Source organism: Chroicocephalus ridibundus, chromosome 9, assembly GCF_963924245.1.
Source record: "Chroicocephalus ridibundus chromosome 9, bChrRid1.1, whole genome shotgun sequence".
NCBI classification, from domain to species: Eukaryota; Metazoa; Chordata; class Aves; order Charadriiformes; family Laridae; genus Chroicocephalus; species Chroicocephalus ridibundus.
This window is the reverse complement of record NC_086292.1, coordinates 46,124,228-46,141,946: the sequence shown is the minus strand read 5'-3', so window position 1 is coordinate 46,141,946 and position 17,719 is coordinate 46,124,228. Positions and strand designations below refer to the sequence as shown.

The following is a 17,719-nucleotide window of genomic DNA, read 5'->3' as shown; positions in this document are numbered from 1 at the left end:
GCAGGAGGCGAAGATGCAGCCCCGAGGAGCGTGATCTGCAAACACGAGAGAGGCTGGAGTACACAGTAAAAGCCAGTATCTTTACTTTAGTGAATGCAGGATACAAATATTTTACAACAACCTCTAGCATTTTCTTAACCATTTGATAAAAAGTTCACTAGAATATTTATTGTATATTGAAGAAAAAACAACACATTCAGGGAAAAAATTGAGATTAACTTATTTTTTTCTTAAAAGATTCGTCTCAAGGATGGCAACAAAGTCCAGCTTGTGCCGCCAAACGGCTTATCATCATTAAACCGTGAACAGCTTCTTTGTGAACTGTTGACTACAAACATTTACCAAATACATAAATCTCTTTTAAAAAAGCCATTTTAAATATAGCAAAGCAGTGTTCTCTTGCACAGCAAAGTGAAGAAAGTTTCTACTAAGATTTAAATGTTTACATTTGTTAAGTCTTTCTTTCACATTCTAATTTAACTTCTTCCCATGATCAATTGTTAGGAGTTATTTTGTTCCTTATTTACTATGTATTTCTTGTGCGCACAGTAATTCGCAAGTTTCTGATGCATTAGTGTCCTCTAAGTGAAAGGAAAGGCTAAAGCATTTTTCTCTGACGAATCCCTGATAACGTGTATTTTTAAATCCTATGGTGAGAGCTCAAAGATGGAGAGGTGATTTGTCACATTAGAAGATAAAAATCTCCAATCATTCAGACTTGAATGGGATCAGACCAGGACCGGATCCACTTGCAACTTCAGTCAGTACAATTGCTTAAAAAAAGTATTTTTGAACCTGTTGAAATATCTGTGCTATGTCCTCTTTTTATTTTTTTATAAAACATTTTTACAATTCCTAAAAAAAGTATGTTCCAAAGTTAGTTACTTGGTATTAAAACCCAGGATTCCCGCTCGTTCAGTGGCAAGGAGACGCCCCCCCGAGGCGGAGGCGCGGGGAGGTCTCTTCTGCCCACTCTGGTGCAGGGTTTGGGGCAACACGGGACCAGGCCCGTGGGCAGCTCTTCAGAACCGATTATTAGGGTTTTTTTTAATTCCTTGGTGCAATTTCAATACAAACTCTAACCCTTATGTAGCTTTTTTCTTTAAGAAAACAGTAATAGTACTGTTTAAAAACCTGCATAGAAATAAAGACTATTGAGATACAGTCAGCAAAGCCATCTTATAAGGCACACAAGAAAATAGACAGTAAATGTGAATGCAGAACTCCCACTCTGATGTACAGCAAAGTTCATATATGTGCATAAATAATGAAAAAAATCACATAACTTTTCAGAGCATTAAAAGGTTCTCTGAAGTGGTAAGTGAATTCAGTCGCTTTGGAAACAGCATTGCCATTAGAAGTCTCATTTTCCTCTGCGCTCCTGTAAACCGACAACTACCTACAATAAATGAAGCGGAATTTCCAAAGGTAAGTGGCTGGAACGAACTGAAACCTGTACGTTTTTTAGAAGTTACCATGACAACAAGAGATGGGATTTGGAAGCCGCAGGTACTGACTTTGTTCTTCAGTCACCCACTAAAGGGAGCAGCCGGGGAGAGCGCTGTCCCCGCTGCATTTCCATTTCTCACACTTCTTACTCGCAGCATCATTTTTTTAAATTACTAAAAAAAAAAAAAAAATTTAAAGCCCAAGCAAGAATTTAATAAATATGAGGGACAACTTCAGGAGTTTGGATAATAAAACAGCACTGTAGTTTCTTCCCCAGAACTATTGAGTTGTATCTCGTTACTTTGGTTCCCAGCACAGGCGGACACATCCCCCCTGCAGGACGGGGGGACGCGCAGAGGGACCTGGGAAGAGGCCAGATGCCGACAGGGCTCCCCAGGCGGCTCCCTACCGCCCCGTCAGCTCCACCGCGCCAGGCTGGCATCAGCCACCAAACCGAGTTTGGCTCCTGAGACTTTTCGCTGCTCAAACCCAGCCCAAACCCCTCAACGGAGTGGTGTGAGCGGGGCCCACGCGTCAGCGGGAGGAAGGCCCTGCCCTCGCCGGCCCCGGCCCCTGCTCGGCCCAGCCAGGCCCTGCCGCGTCCAACAGCTGCCAACCCTCCTCCTGGCCAGGCCTCTGCATCCCTCCCTCTGTCACGGCAGCAGCAACGAGGAACACAAACTTGTTTCTGAGGCTGAGGCTTTATCCCAAACCACTTACCAACTGAAAAAACCTTTTGTGCTCGTCTGATATGTGTTATTTCCCTATCATGAGAAATTAGGTCAAGTTTTTCCACTGTTTTGTTTTTTTGTGGTTTTTTTTTTTCCTCCTCAGAAGAGGCAGCTTTAAAATGATGCCTTAAAATGTGTTGTAACAGATTTTTTATATTTATGCAGGATGAACTTAACACCGGATTATTTTTTTTTTTTGCCACTTTGCTATTTATATACATATATATAAAATGTATAATGAAGCTTAACCATACAGCACAGAGATTACAATTTAACGGCACACATTCACCACCAGTGAGGGGGACAACCCCTTTATACACCCTCTGAAAAATCTGGATAATAATATTAATAATAATTAAAATCCAAAGAAAGTACAGTATATTTAACAAAATAGTAAATATTAAACAGTGAATACTCTACTTAATAAGGACCTCGCCTTTTTTCAAGTTGGCGTCAATCCACAAAAATATACTTTTTAATCTGGTGAACGTACAATACATAGGTACTTACACCAAAGGTGATAATATATTTAGGATGCTATATACACAAAGAGTTTGGCTCAAATTTAAATTTACATATAAGTGTTCATGGCTTATTTTTCCCCCAAGGTTCCGCCTGCAAGTTTTTCCTTTTCATCTTTGAAAGCAAAAACTAGAAAGTCAAAATAAGATAAAACTATACTCTACAAAAAAGCTACAACATACAGCTTTGGCTTATATAAATAATTCATAGCAGAATGTGTTCAAAAGTACTGTATATAACTTTATATATAGTCTTCAATTCATTAGGGTATTGTTTTCTTTAATATAAAATATACATGAGCTAAAATCCGTTTCTATATTTTTCAAAGGTATGAACGTAAAAACAAATTTGTCAAACATATTCCAATTATAACTTAATATATTAATTTTATTTTGTTAATGTTCTATTTTCTAGGCTAATATTTTCTGAATATTTCATGCGAGTTCTCTATGTCTCTCTTTCACTCATTAAAAAAATCACTTCTTTGACCCAATACACTATTTTTTTTTGCACGTGCAAAACAGGGTTTTTGTTTTTGTTTTGTTTTTTTATTATTTCTTATAGCATCAGCCCTTCTCCATGCACCCTCTGCAATAGAGACCCATGCCAGGTTGGGTAATATAAAGGTCATTTTATGTACAGTATTGCTTTCTTCTTCCTGCTTTTCTACTGCTCTGCTGCTACAAAGCATTATTTCTTAACTACAAGTAACCATACAGCTTGAATAAAACACACAGGGACGTTACTACAGGCGAGCCCTCTCGGTTTCTGCAATCTAGTGTGGTAGGATTATAATGCGGGTACAAGGTTTCTTTGCAAAACAGGTTATATTATTAAAACAACGAGTCCAGGTAAGTGCCAGACTAGATCAATACCTACAGGATTGTTCTGTTACGTTTTACCATGGGACATCTGCAGCTATACAAGAAGTTTGTCGTAAGTGCCTGATGATTCCGTGTATGCTACACACACTAGCACATATATATGCATGTGAAGATATATATATGCATGTATGTATATACATATAAATATACTTATTTTATGTCCTTATTTATAAATTTAGATATGTCAGGACAGTTCATTTTGAGAACACAAAACTGAAGAGGCAACACCGCAAGCTTATGTCACCCACGTGTCCATCCTCATTCGTTTTACCGATGGACTCTCCCTATCTTCGGAATTCGGTGGCCTTCCCAGCACCACGGGTGAATGGAAATCACTCCTCGGGTCTTCCCGGTCGCTGCCGTCGTAGGAGCTGCTGGAGCTGCTGAGACTGTCAACAGGAGAGCGGCCCATTTCCTGCCGCGACTGCGGCGGCTGCGGCTGCTGCTGCGGCGGCGGCGGCTGCGGCTGCTGCGGTTGTGGCTGCTGCTGCTGCGGGAACCCAGAGGGAGTTACACGGTCCCGGGGAGGTGAAATTGGTTCAGATTTTATGTTGATGTTTTGGTTGGTATTAATGGATAAATTTGAACCCTGAGATAGCTGGCTGCCAGTACTGGGAAAAAGAAAACCAAAAAGGCAGAAATAAGAAAACACGAAAAAGGAAAAGAAAGTGACAATTCATGTGTCTGTGTGATGGTGTGGCCTTGTGGTTCAACACCCTCAAAATGAGTATGTAAATAAATGCAACTTACTGAAGTGAGGAAACAAAGTTGAAAAAAGCATTAATTAAAAGGTCTGAACTGCATTTATAGAAGTTAAAACCAAACAGAAGCATTGCCTATTTCCAAACATTTAAGTTCATCAGGCAGGCGACTCCGCTGTAAGAAGCTGGGCCTGCAGGGACGCAGCTTGAGGACTGAACTGACAAAGGGACACACAACATGGAACACAGACGCTTTTCCAGCCAAGGAGCAAACCTGAAAGGCAACGCACTGTCACCAGCAGACAAGAAATCAAAATGGTCTTGTGCTGAATGTTCCCCAGTGCAGATTATTCAGCCTGAGGTGGCAGAAGCTGCCGAGCGGGTGCGGTACTGTAACACCAGAGGTACTTACACGAGAGAGCTGAGGGCTGCTGGACCGAGATGGTGCTGTTGCCAGGCAGAGACCTGCCCTAAGGACAGCATTCCCGGGGAGTTAAATCCCTGCAAGGCAGACAGGTCTGCACTAGTCAAGGAGTAATCTAAGAAGGGGAAAGACAAATAAACAAGAAAGTAGTTTATCAATTATCTTTTCTGTTATATATACATACATATATATATATATATATGTATAAAGACATGAGAATGTATGTGATACACACACAAATATAAAGGCTTTCTGCCCAAAATAAAAGGCAATTGAGCCAAAAGGAGTCCAAACATGAAAACTGCAGTCCAAGAGCGTTCCTCCTAACTTCACAAGGAGCTTAACAGGACAAAAGCCTCCAAATGACAATGTTTTTTGCATTCTGCTTTCAATTCCTACATGTTGCTGTCTTACGTAGCTTATTCTAAACCCACAGGTACAACATATTTATGCATTTTTCTGCAGGCACAGGGGCTGGGACTGGACACCTAAGGGGTGCTGTGACCAAAGTCACTGCATCTGGGAGCCCTGGTGACCCCTCTGTCCCCTCCATTTGTGCAGTCCCACTGTAACCCATCACATTTTCCCTCTCCCCACAACAGCTTCACCCCATATTTTGTCTGATTAAACTGTCATCTCTGTATCAAATAAACAAAATAAACCTCTTTATTTAGAGCAAAACCTGTAATTATTTAGAAATACAACTTAAATGGATAATAAAAAGTACAATATATTCCTGATCAACAGTCAGGACGGGCTGTTACTTTTGGTGAGGCTGTAACGCTTCGACAGTTCTCACTTCATTCACACAGGGGAAGTTATTTTCATTTTATCATTATCACTCATGCTTTTCTTTCAGGTTTTAAAACAGCTGCAAACACTTCTCTGCTTTTAATTATTTTGTAATATAGCTTCCTTAAAACAATTTCTAGTCTCCTGAGAACGCGACAAAATGCTACAAGCCAAACTTATTGTACACTGCCGGCTCATCAACCAAAACTTCTGCTTAAGTAGGGTTTGTGTTTTGCTTTAGTTTGGGGTTAGTTTCTTTGGTTGTGGAGGGTTTTGGGGGAGGGGGATGTTTGGTTTTTTTAGTATTGTCCTAAAATGACAACGCCATTATGATTTGTCTCTTGAGATAAGCTTTCCTGAACAACTTCCCCATTCCCACGCACCAGCTTGTTTGCTGTGGACAACTCCTTGGTTTCTCATTTTACCAGCCTATGCAGGCAGGAGAGCGCAGTGCCGGTGGGGTATCGGCTTTTCAGCGATGCCAGCGCATCACGGGAAGGATCTTCCCAAAGCCCGTGTGAAGCCCAGCTGTGCCCCGGCAGGTGAAGCTACCTCAGCTGCCTTTTTGCCTTTGTTGGATTTCTTCTCAATTGACATTTTTATTGGAACTCTGAAAAAGCCTCACAAGTATTTCTGCAGATTCAGAAAGATTTTTCCCAAGCTGATCAATCCAAAGCCCTTTTGCAAGACTAAAATAAAATCTAAAAAAAAAAATAAAAAATACAGCTCTCCAATGACTAGGACACGGGCTCAACCTTCAAAGCAGCCAGGCCTATGGCAACCTGCAAGTGTAGGGAATGTAAATGCTCGAGATGGATGCACTCTTCTGTGCCAAAGGGATTTCTGTAAGAGCAGACCTGAATAAAATGTTTATAGGAATTCAGTTTCCATGTATTTTTTTCTTTGCAATTATAGCTTTTATGATAATGGACAATTATCTTCTGGTAATTTAGACAGACCGTGTCTGATGACAGGGGTTTGAGGAGATACTTCTCCAAAGAACACATATGCCACCACTACACACAATTAGCGGCGTTACCATTTCCCTAAATAATCATATATTTGCTAGCAGTAAAAGCAGGACACCAATTTCTATACAAGAGTGGCCTCATGCAAAAGAGTGTCTTCTCCGTGTCGGAAACCATCACTGCTGTCACTCTAACAACAAGATACCTTTGAAGTTTGTGCCTTTGCAAAATAACACGCCTAAAGCCAGTAATATAATTTATGGCTAGATATGCTCTGCTCAAGTGTGAGTTACTATTTAACTCATCTCTGTGGGTTTTTCGTATTTTTTAAAAATGCCTGTTTCAGAACAAGCAACTCCGTTTGTTCTGGCCCTTCCTCCAGTAAGCTGTAGAAAGAATACTTCTCCAGCAAAACAAATTATATAAAATAGTGCCTTTGTGCAAAATTGATATCCAATGTTTTAATTAAGGATCTAAGAGCTGAGTCTATCTCTTCCAGCACTACAATAAAGCCTTATAAATCCAGAAAAACAACTCAGGTATCTAAATTTTATCTTAGTCCTCGACCTGCGAAACTGAAGTTGCTACTTAAGTGGTGACTACCCTGACAATACCCAGATGACAATTTGGTTTCAACATCAAATTTCTTTTTGCAAATCCCCTGAAAGGCTCAGTATAATAGAAACAATTTTAAAGTGTCTGAAGAACACTAAAGGCTAAAAGCTTTTCACAAATTATTGCATTATCAAAGGAAAAGGGCTGGTTTTTAAAATCACATCCCAGTGATAACAGCACTTGTCCATTGCGCAGGACACCAGTTTCAATTGTCTTTGCCGCTTCCTGAGATTCAGACTCCAGCCCTCTCATCCTTTTGATGTTTTAGCCATCAGCTCATGGGTTATTCTGGATGAGGGACGCACACCACACTGCATCCCGAAACAGCGTCAGACTGCATGAGAGAACGAAGGGATTTGTTAGGTGACAGGTAAAACTCAGGGTGGGTCTTCTAAGCAGGGGCCAGAACTACTTGTTTACTTCAAACGGCCGTTAAATGCAATATATAAACTATTTTTGTGGCACGTATCAAACCAAGATCTGTACGTCCAGCAAATTCATACTGAAGTTTATAATCCAAAACAAGTCACCAAGCACAATTCTTCACTCTGCTCATTATACTGTTACTGCAACCCCATCTCCTCCTTCCTTCATTTCTTTAGACACTAACCCCCCCTCAGGGTGGTGATTATTTCCATAAATGTTCAATAATTTGGTCGGGTGCTACCACAGTATGAATATTTACTGTCACCGATGACTAAACAGTCCCTCTCAAAATGCAAACCTCACGCACGCCTGTAACTGCTGGGGGCAGCGCTCCGAGGCAAACCCGCGCAGAAAGTGCTGCAGGGTAAGAAATGGCAGTTAATGAGCACGTTAATACAAAAAGATACAAATAACAAAAGATGTGAGTTGTTTGGCTGGAAGATGGCCACAAGTCTGAACGAAAAACTGTAGCGAAGACTTCAGAAACTAAAAAAAAAAAAGTATAGAAAATGTATAAAATCTATTTTTTTAGGGGGGTAATCATTATGACTGGATGGTTGCTCTGTCTACTCATCCTCCAACAGTATAGACTCCTGATGGCGTCCCTCCTTGCAGAAAATAAAAATAATTACAAAACCTCTCTATCAGGTTTTGGCCGTTTTCTACAAATGTTGAAGGGTTTTTTTATTTGTCCTGACCTTTGCACAAGAGTAAGAGTAAGGTCCAGGGAAGAGATGCTACTGAGGAATCTCCTCTCCCCGAGATGTGGATCTCCCTAGATTCACAGAAAGAAGAGAACACCACCCTCGGGCGCTTCTATCTAGCCAGAGCGCCGGTGTTGAGCATTAGAAATGGAAGCTCTCCAGTGTAGCTCAGTTCCTAAGATCTATCGCTGCAAGAGAGAGAAGCAATTATATATTTTTAATTTTTTTTTTTTTATTCTTTTTTAATCTGAAAGCCTACCAAATAAGACTTAAATATTAACACTGCCAACACAGTGGTCCCTCATTCAGAATTTCCTGTTTTAACAAATTATAGCACTTATATTTGAATGTCTTAACTAGACCTCACCTAAAAAGAACAGTGAACTGGGGAATTATTTCCATTGTTTCCCTTGTTGCTTTTAACCAATAGCTGGTTTAACTCTGGCTTACAAAATTTATTGACATTATCTGCAAGGTAGCTTCTCTGCAGGTGCATTTGAAAATATAACTATGCATCACAGATCAACAGTAATCAACCTGACACCATCAAGGCTGCAGCCTTTCAAGGAAATGATTAAAAAAATTCCTTCACTGATTACACACAGGGTCTGTTACAAATAGAGAACGTTGAGATTGAAGTCAAAATTAACTCTATTGGTACGGAGACAAAGTGGGAGGCACCACATCATGAACTAGTTTCCAAACTGGCAAACTGATAATCACTTCTATTACCAGATCCCTCGCATCATACCCATCTTGGATAAAAGGTAGTTTTAAGGTCCTTCAGATAATAAAAGAGTCACAACAGCGAAATGCTGACAATGTCTCCCCGTGAATCCCACCTCACTCTCGATAAAACAGCTGAAGAGGAGAAGGCCCTGTCTGGATTTTGTACATCTGGGCTTTCTCGTGCATTGAAATCCCCTGTAGAATCCCGATTCCCTCCTGCTGTTGGAACTGAGCAGAGCGGAACAAAAAGGACAGCATGCGCTGGGCTATCAACTATTGCTTAGAAGTGAGCTGTTTCAGTTCTCGGATGGATACTTGACTACTACTGCTATGAGTGATGCATTTTACTGTGTCTCTCTGTATTCAGCTGTGCACAACCTGACTGACTGAAAGCTCCTTCCTGATTTAAGTCTCAACATTTACACATTTTACAAGCTAAAGGCTCATTTTTGATGAATAAGAGCCTTCATTTGAACTGTACAGGAAAATAAAGTGAAGTGTCACAGAAATGCCAATTTTCTGGGCTTATGAATCACAAAGGCCTTGTACATCTGACAAATCAAGCCACGTATTAAAAACAACGCTTACCAGTGTTGTAGGCAGTAGGCATGGCCGAATACACCAATCCCTGCGGAGGCAAACTCGGAGTTGTCACAGACACCACAGGGGTAGCAAGAGGCTGTGTAGACTGAGAACTACTTATCCTTTGGGTATTCTATAAACGATTAAAAATAACAACACGTCTTGTGATATCAGTTAGAACAACGGAAAATCAAGCGCTAATATAACAGCATTCAATTAAAATGTGTTTCTTTGCTTTATTTTTTAGTTAGGAATATCTCCATTTGTTAGGATAGACAGATTTTCTAAACAAGCCAAAATGTTTCAAGACAACCAAAATGATCTTCGCAAACTGGAATGAAAAATAAATTAAGATTCACTGGTCGGCTTCCCGTGCATGCAGATTTCAGTGTTAGAGTTGTAGGACATAAAAATAAATGCAATTTCTTAGGGATATACACAACAATTCTCAGAAGTTCTTAAGTGATTTCAGAGTTTGTAGTCTTTATTTTTTGAAGGGGTTTTAGTGCAGATGGTGAGATGCAGTTCCACCAGAAAAGTCTCCCACTTCCCAGTTGTTTATCCAATTTTCAAAATTGTAGCTGCCAGTTTTGACAGTGTGCTGACTACACCTGTCCTGAAAGGAACACAGAGATCTTCCAAATTTGTGTTGATAAGACCTCAGCGATAACTAAATCTTGGCTGTTCCCATGGTTCCTGAGAAACTGAGAGAGTACTTGTTACAATGCAGATACATTTCAAAGCAAATGACATTTAAGTTCACACAGAGCAACTGTGCTTTCTAACAGGAAAAACAGCTAAACTAGATTGTATCAGATTATCTGTTCTAACTGTAGGCACGATGTGGCTTTTTAATAACAGAATGCACTTCTGTAGCACACACATCACTCAAATTAAGCTCTTCAACCAAATTTGCTGTTAGAAGACTTTGTATTAACTGCTGTGGTGAGTGCCACTAGGCAGCAGAGCTGCTCTGTCACAGAATGCGCTACTCTTCATATTTTGAAGAAAGATTTAAAGTTGCCTCTGTGAAGTTCAACACCATTTAGCCATGCCAGATACTGCCAAGAACAGGAAATGCTACATTTTTTTATTTTTAAATAACAGATACTTAGCTTTACCTACAGAAGTGTTCGAAATACTAGAAGTAGCAGAAGTCTCCACATTCTGTACTTCTACATTCTTACAGAAGCATTCCCAATTAAGGGAGCTAGATTTCAAATTGCCGAAAATGTATTTTTAAAGCAAGGTGCTCTCTATCTCTGGAAAAATATTTGCTACAAAAGTAGTAACTTTCCATCTATTTGGTAGTTCCATTTCCTAGCCTTTAAAAGATTGAAGCTACTACTAGCTTTTTCCTAATTTCCGACAGGTATACAAGTATTTCAATATCTGCAACACTCAAGAGACTGAGCAGTATTAAAAACGCATTATTCTCTTGATAATAACAGAATGAGCAGGTACAGAAACATGGCTCTATTCAATTTTAAGCTTAAACTTGTGACGATGAGTTGAGGGCTGTCAATCCTTGACCTCTATCTTCCCCATTTAAAGAAAAAAAAAAATGTACCACAGCTACCACATTAAAATTAGCTAGTCTTCCACTGGCTACCAGTTTCTGATCTCTGTTTTACCAGTTTCTCATCTCTGTTTCATCCGGCTGCTGTTGAACGCTCATCTTTGAGCCTTACAAGAACTTGGAGGTTCTCTGGTGTTTGTTCAGCAGATGCACCCACTCTGCTGCAGAGCTCCCAGGGAAAGTCCCACCGATTTTCTGTGTAATTTATCCCTTTAAATCACTTACGCACTTCTGAAAATCTCCACTAGACCAACTTTATCTGGCATGAAGATATGTTATTAGAGCAGATTTTTCTATCTGTCAGGAACTGACCTTTTTCCAAAGCTATCTTGGATGGGAGCCTATGAAGTTGGGATTACTGTATAATGGAAAAGTTAAAGGAGTATACTGGGAAACAATCCAGACCAAAGGATTTCCCCATGGGATTTTTTTGTTGTTGTTGTTGGTTTTCCTTGAGTGGCTAATAAAGGTGGTTTTCTGAGGTAATTTATTTCTGAATGTAATTCCTGAACACTTGGCCATACAAAGACACTAAGAAATATTTAGGTGTGTCTAATATTTGTTGTACTCGCAGATTCAGCCAAAGATTCATGACAACTTTCAGGATCTTTTTTTTTTTTTCTATTATTATTTTTTAAACTGGTGAAAATTATAGTGGTAACAGGAAGAATTCAGTACCTTTATTTCATGCTATGCTACCGTTCCTGGTTCCCATATTCAGTGCTTAGTTCCGACCACACAGAACGCATGTTCACAGACATGATTTGGAACTGCTTTCTAGCACGGGAATTAGCATCCGAAATGTGCATAAAAAGAGACGTAACATTGCAGGTGTGCTTCCTATTTCTTTACCGCGTTTGAGGAAGCCACTAACTCCGTTTTCTTTGTGTGAGCTTTCTCCTGGGAACAGAGGAGCCCGGTTCTGGACGCCACTAGAGGGCCCACGCTCCACACAGCATCTGGGAATCCACCCGCGCCCCCCCCGTCCCACCGTGTCACACCGCCAAGCACACAGCGATTTGGAGCAGGTAGGAAATACCTTCACTCAAGCGCTTTTGCATAATTCCAGTTGCGATGCTATTTTGATGAAGTGTTTTTACATTGAATTAAAGCTCTATTTCTTGCACTGGAAACCAGACACTCCTCTATAAGGGTGGGAGGAACATGCATGACAGCCATTTATAACTGCAAGTCATTCCAATAACCTTAAAAATTTAAATATTGACTTTCAAAAATCATTTCCCCTTACTTTTGTTAATCTATTGCTCATGTTTAAGGTAAAAATCAACCAACAGCATGCATTCATCAAGAAATATATCTAAATCACTACATTTTCCATGCTTTCATGCAATTAGAGCCTCATATTAGCAACAGGTCCATGTTCCAAACCAAATCAAGGTATGTAACAGGCAGACTTCTGTGGGGATCTTTACAACCACACTCTGATGCAGCACCTTCTGCACGGTTTGCGCTACAGCAGCTAAACAATTTGCAAATTGCTCTAAAAATAAGTTACGAATTATTTTAGCCTTACGTTATTTTCCAGACAGAATGCCAAATGTTAAAACCTTTTGGAACGAAAAAAATAGAAAACGCACAAATCCCAAGAGCTTCCTTTCAAAAGCAAAATATCTTTCCACTGGAAAAAGGTAGAATTATTCATCTGCAATTCTCTATTCCTTTTGGTAAACAGGGAACACCCCTGTGGTTTGATAATCTCACGCAGGATGAAATAATTCTAAACTCCAAAAAGGTGACCTCACCAGCAATGATGTAATCTCCTTGAAAATAAGAGAAGTAATACAGGGCTTGTGTTACAATCTGAAGAACTTCGTGAGTGAAGCCACCTTCTAAAAATATGCCAATAGTTTAGGGGATGATAGGTGGTTATTTGTATTTTACATAAAAGACAGTAAATATCATATACACATGGACAGTTACTCTGTAAGGCTCTTTTCCACTGTTCCCTCCAAGAAAAACAGAAATATTTTCAGGAAAAAAACCCAGAAGTTTACAAATGGAAAGCACTAGACTTTGGATGTGTTTTCAACTCGTTTGGGTTTTGAGTTTGATAAAACAAATGTATTTTTGTCTGCTACCAAGGGAACACTGGAATTATTTAAAATATGTAACGAAACTACAGTTAAAAAACTGTAGTCAAAGACATTTTCAGCATCTTGCTCTCTCTCATCAAACAGCAGCCCAACTCACCAACTCCAATTCATCCTCCTCCGACTGTACTCAGCAAACAAGAGGGATAACACAGTTACTAAAAATAGCATTGCTTTCAAAAATGAAAGAAAAAGTCACATTTCTGCTTCAGGATTTTTATATATTTTAATTAGTAATGTGAATTTTCCACCTGATTCTGTAAATAATACTACTAGGAAGCATAATATTTTACGTAATTCGGGTCAGTTAAAAAGATACCATACTGAAAGAACAGACACTTTAGCAAAACTCCTGCAGAAAGAGCTTAGCTAAAACAAGGACACAGCTACACACTGACGACACATGTAGATAAGGAGCACAGCAGTTTCTGGCTGGACTGATCCAATAAACATCCAGCTCAGTAACAAAATATTTTCCACATACAACCATCATACGATCCCAGCACCTCTACTCTGAAATCTCTTTCCAATTTCCTCAGAGACAGATAAAACCTAAATTGAGTATTATGTTGTTCTTAACAACACAACAGTAAATAGACACTGTAGACCACTAACATGGGAACAACTGCATTAACAAGATCCTCTTCTTATATCTTATTTCACATTAATTTAAAGGTGTAATTTTCACTTTAATAATCAGCCAGTCTGTTTCCTGTCTTCTACACTTCAGTATTCCTAGAAAAAAACCTAAAACTTCAAGAATCATTTACTCTGAGGATAATTATAGCTTTCGTTACTTGGATTAATTTTGTATTATTCATCATGAATACCAGTTAACAAATGTAAGTACTTGTGGTAGCTTAAAAACAAATAAGAATTATACTTGTATTGTTTATATCCTGCTACTCTTGGTTGTGGTTCATTCTTCCATACACAGAAAACATACACATAGACATTTAAAATTTCTACATGACAGTGAAAGACTAAGACCAAAGGATCTGGCCAACCAAATTAAAGGAAAAATAGAGTAACTCTTCCTGAAAGACCTGTTCTGGTCTCAATGCTGTCGTTGCCTCATGCCTGACACGAAACTTGTGTGCTATTCCAAATCTAGGCTGAACAAACATTACTACCAACATGCCAAACTGCACAGTAGTATTGAAAAATACACAAATAGGGACTGAGCCTGATCCTCATGACTCTTTTATGCCTTCATTGAAGGCATGACGTCCACCACAGGACACACAAGACTGCATTCCAGCACACCACATCAAACAAGTGTTTCTCTCAGACCATCATCACCACTACGTTTTACATCCCACAACCATTACAACCCAGGAAAAATAGGTACCAAGTGTGCTTTAGGGCATGTTAATACAATTCACATCACCAATAAGATCAGCCATTCCTCCACAGAATAATGCATAAACCTTTTTCAAGCTCACATCCTCCAAACCAACAAAGTTCTTGGTACCAAGTCAGTGAGATGTCGAATCAAAATAAAATCCCAATCTGTGTCTCTAGGATTACACTCTAACAGCATTTAGGTCAGACTTGCTATTTTACTTTTAAAAAAAGATTCCTTACAAATTTAACTACTCCCAACATAACAACTTATAACTTAGATCTTCATTAGTGAAATTTCAGAATACAAACACCTTTCTATTACTGTCACCTATGGTAAGCAGATGAGATTTCTCTACGTGCATGGGGACAGAACACTTCACTTTTACAAAGTCAGTCATAAAACAAATGTCTTAACTTACCAATGGTGGCATCATACCCTTGCTGGAGGGTGGGATGACAACACGGAGGTCAGGCTTGCGATTGTTCATTCCAAGATTACCACCTCCAGGTGGAGGTGGAGACTTTGTAGGCATAACTTTGCCCAAGCCATTCCCACCACCAGTAGTTCCGAGTAGACTTGGTGAAGCTCGAGAATTCACAAAGCCATTTCCTGAAAGAGGAAAAACAAAATGTACTGTAAGACTGAAGAGAAATAGCAATACAAAAGTTTGGTGCACGTGTACAAATTATGAAATATTTCTTTTGTACAACTTCTAATAACAAGCTTCTCATAAGAGGTGTAGTATTGAATAATCGAACAAACAAAAACCACTTTCATCAGAAGATCAATATGTAAAGGTAGTATCACCTCAAGGGCACACTGTGGTGGCTTAAACGCTGAGAAGAGCATTTGTCAAAGAACTATTTCCAATAACATCTGTTGTGCTTTTTTATTTTGCCCTTTGAAGTTCTTCCAGGCTGCGCTTGCAAAAAAGTATGTGCTTTTGCACAGCCCCACTTCATCCCCACCCCCATAGAACATCAACTATACATAACTGTTGCCCGTGAGAATAAAGTCGCTATTTCTAAAACACATTCTTCAAATATCTTCAAGATCTGCAGGACACCAGTACCTGCTCTCAAATAAAATTAATTTTGGTCTCAAAAATACATACTGATTATTATATTTAGCAACAATGAGGGGAACAAATCCTTTCCCTTGAAATTCATTCCAAGCTCTGGACACAGATGTACACACCGTTTATTCCCATCGATTTATTTTACACAGGTCTTTTCTCTACCTTACTCCTGATACTCATTCTAAGTAGAATTAGACAAGCCAAAGCCTACAGGTCCTGGCTTCTACTGACAAAAGCACCAATCACATTAACTAAAAATATATTTCACAGAAAAAAAAAATTAAAGACACATTCCAATAATTTTATCATATTTATAGCAACAATTCCCAAAATACACACACCTTATTCAGCTGCAAATGAAAAAAAAAAGTTATTAAGCAAGGGGAATTTCATAACAGGGAACCCTATAGTTCACACTACAGAACTTGTGTATGTGTGTGTATGAATAAATACAATTCACAGTAAGATTATGTTTATACTAACACCGCAGTTCTGAAAGCGGCCTTTATAGTCACAATTCAGGGAAAGGTCTATTACACAAAGTTCACTGTCTCCTCTTCTAATAGCCTGTAGCGCCATACTGGCACGAATTTTGTATTATTATACTAATTTGAATAGGCCCCTATGCCCAATCCAATTTTATTACATTAAGTACATATTAATCTAAAAGCAATTAAAATAAGAAAGTTGTCAGTGTCAGATTCTACCTTCTTTAGCAAAAATTTTAATGCCTTTAAAAGCTTAGCAAGAATGAAGAACAATAAGGCGTTATCAGTAACAGCACAACTCGTCACGAAGGTGACTGGTACTGATCAGATACTTCGTTAGTATTTATGTTGAGACCCTGGGTGTGAATTCAGCAGGATGCTAATGAGGAAGCCGCCTCCATTACTACTGACCCTAGTTACACAGTGGGGGAATTGCCAAATGCAGTCCTCCCCTCTTCCCTGTCCACCATAAATGGAACCCTACATATCATTTTATCCATTTCGAAATGGAAGAAGCAAAGATTAACGTAAGAATTACAACAAAGCTCTTGCGCTGATCTGAAGATATTCTACTGAGTTTTATAAAGGTCTTTTGGAAATGAAGTTATTGCTAAATATTTTTAAAGAAAAAAAATGTAAGTAGGTAGAACTTACTAATCTGGAATTTGCAACCACAGGATTCTCGTTCACATATGGATGAGCAGTAAATTCACAACCTTAAAGCCAGATTTACTTTCTTTGCAGACTTTCTACTGTGCCAAAAGCCTGACCGTACATGGATGATCTGATACGTCCCTTGAGGTTTTCAAGGCTAACAGAGCAAGGAGGAGTTATTCTCATTTAGTATTTTCCTGAAGCATTTGTATGGGAGGTATGGGAATACCTTTTCTGAGAATTCTACCATTTAACTCAGAAGTTATGGGGGAAAGAAGGAACACAGCAGAAAGAAGAAAAAGCTCTGTATATCAGCATTCTTCCTTCTGTATTAAAAACCACAGCAAAACCACATTTCACGAGTAAGTCTTCTACATTCCTCTGCAGAAAACAGCAGAATTTATGGGGATGCTTCTCGGTTAGGAATAAAATGTAGTTAAAGTGGTTGGAAAGTTTAGCTGGAGCTGAGAATACATACTAGAGCTAAATATACTCTTAACTGCTAGGAGAAAACTAGCTACAGCTAGGTCACACAGAAAAACCAAACAACAAAGAAATTAAATTCTGTTCTACCCCTAGGGTTCCTGAAACTGAGACAGTTTTCACAGAATCATAGTTTTGTTAAGTACAGTTATGTATCAATATCTATCCATTATAAATGAGTTTAAACATTAGTTACAGACAGCCTAGATAGCATCAGATCACAAGACAAATCTTGCACAATGGACACAGAGTAAAAACTAAGTAGATTTGGAAACAGATACGAGGGAGGAAAAATAATTAGAAAGTAGCATAATTTTCACCAAATCATATCTAAAAAATTGTTACAGTATCTTCCATTTCCATCAAAAATGCCAGAACATTTAAAGAACTTACTGATATGAAATAGTAAAGTCTGGGCTTTAATCTAGTAATCCATAGCATTTTATTACTC

General features: G+C 39.0%; 1 protein-coding gene across 8 annotated transcripts in view; it reads right to left on the bottom strand.

The window, feature by feature from the left end:
* Nucleotides 1-59: 59 nt before the first annotated feature.
* The window catches only part of MEF2A (myocyte enhancer factor 2A), a 93,482-nt gene continuing 75,822 nt past the window's right edge, over nt 60-17,719 (bottom strand). For 5 of the 8 annotated variants that reach the window (XM_063347277.1, XM_063347273.1, XM_063347270.1 and 2 more), the window contains 5 exons: nt 14,984-15,174; nt 13,318-13,341; nt 9,534-9,660; nt 4,700-4,826; nt 60-4,197 (listed from right to left, as the gene is read on the bottom strand). In XM_063347277.1, the coding sequence (XP_063203347.1) occupies nt 3,822-4,197; nt 4,700-4,826; nt 9,534-9,660; nt 13,318-13,341; nt 14,984-15,174 (845 nt within the window). In that variant the 3' untranslated portion in view covers nt 60-3,821. The remainder of the gene's footprint in view (nt 4,198-4,699; nt 4,827-9,533; nt 9,661-13,317; nt 13,342-14,983; nt 15,175-17,719) is intronic. The other 3 variants (XM_063347276.1, XM_063347274.1, XM_063347275.1) reach the window with 1 other exon arrangement.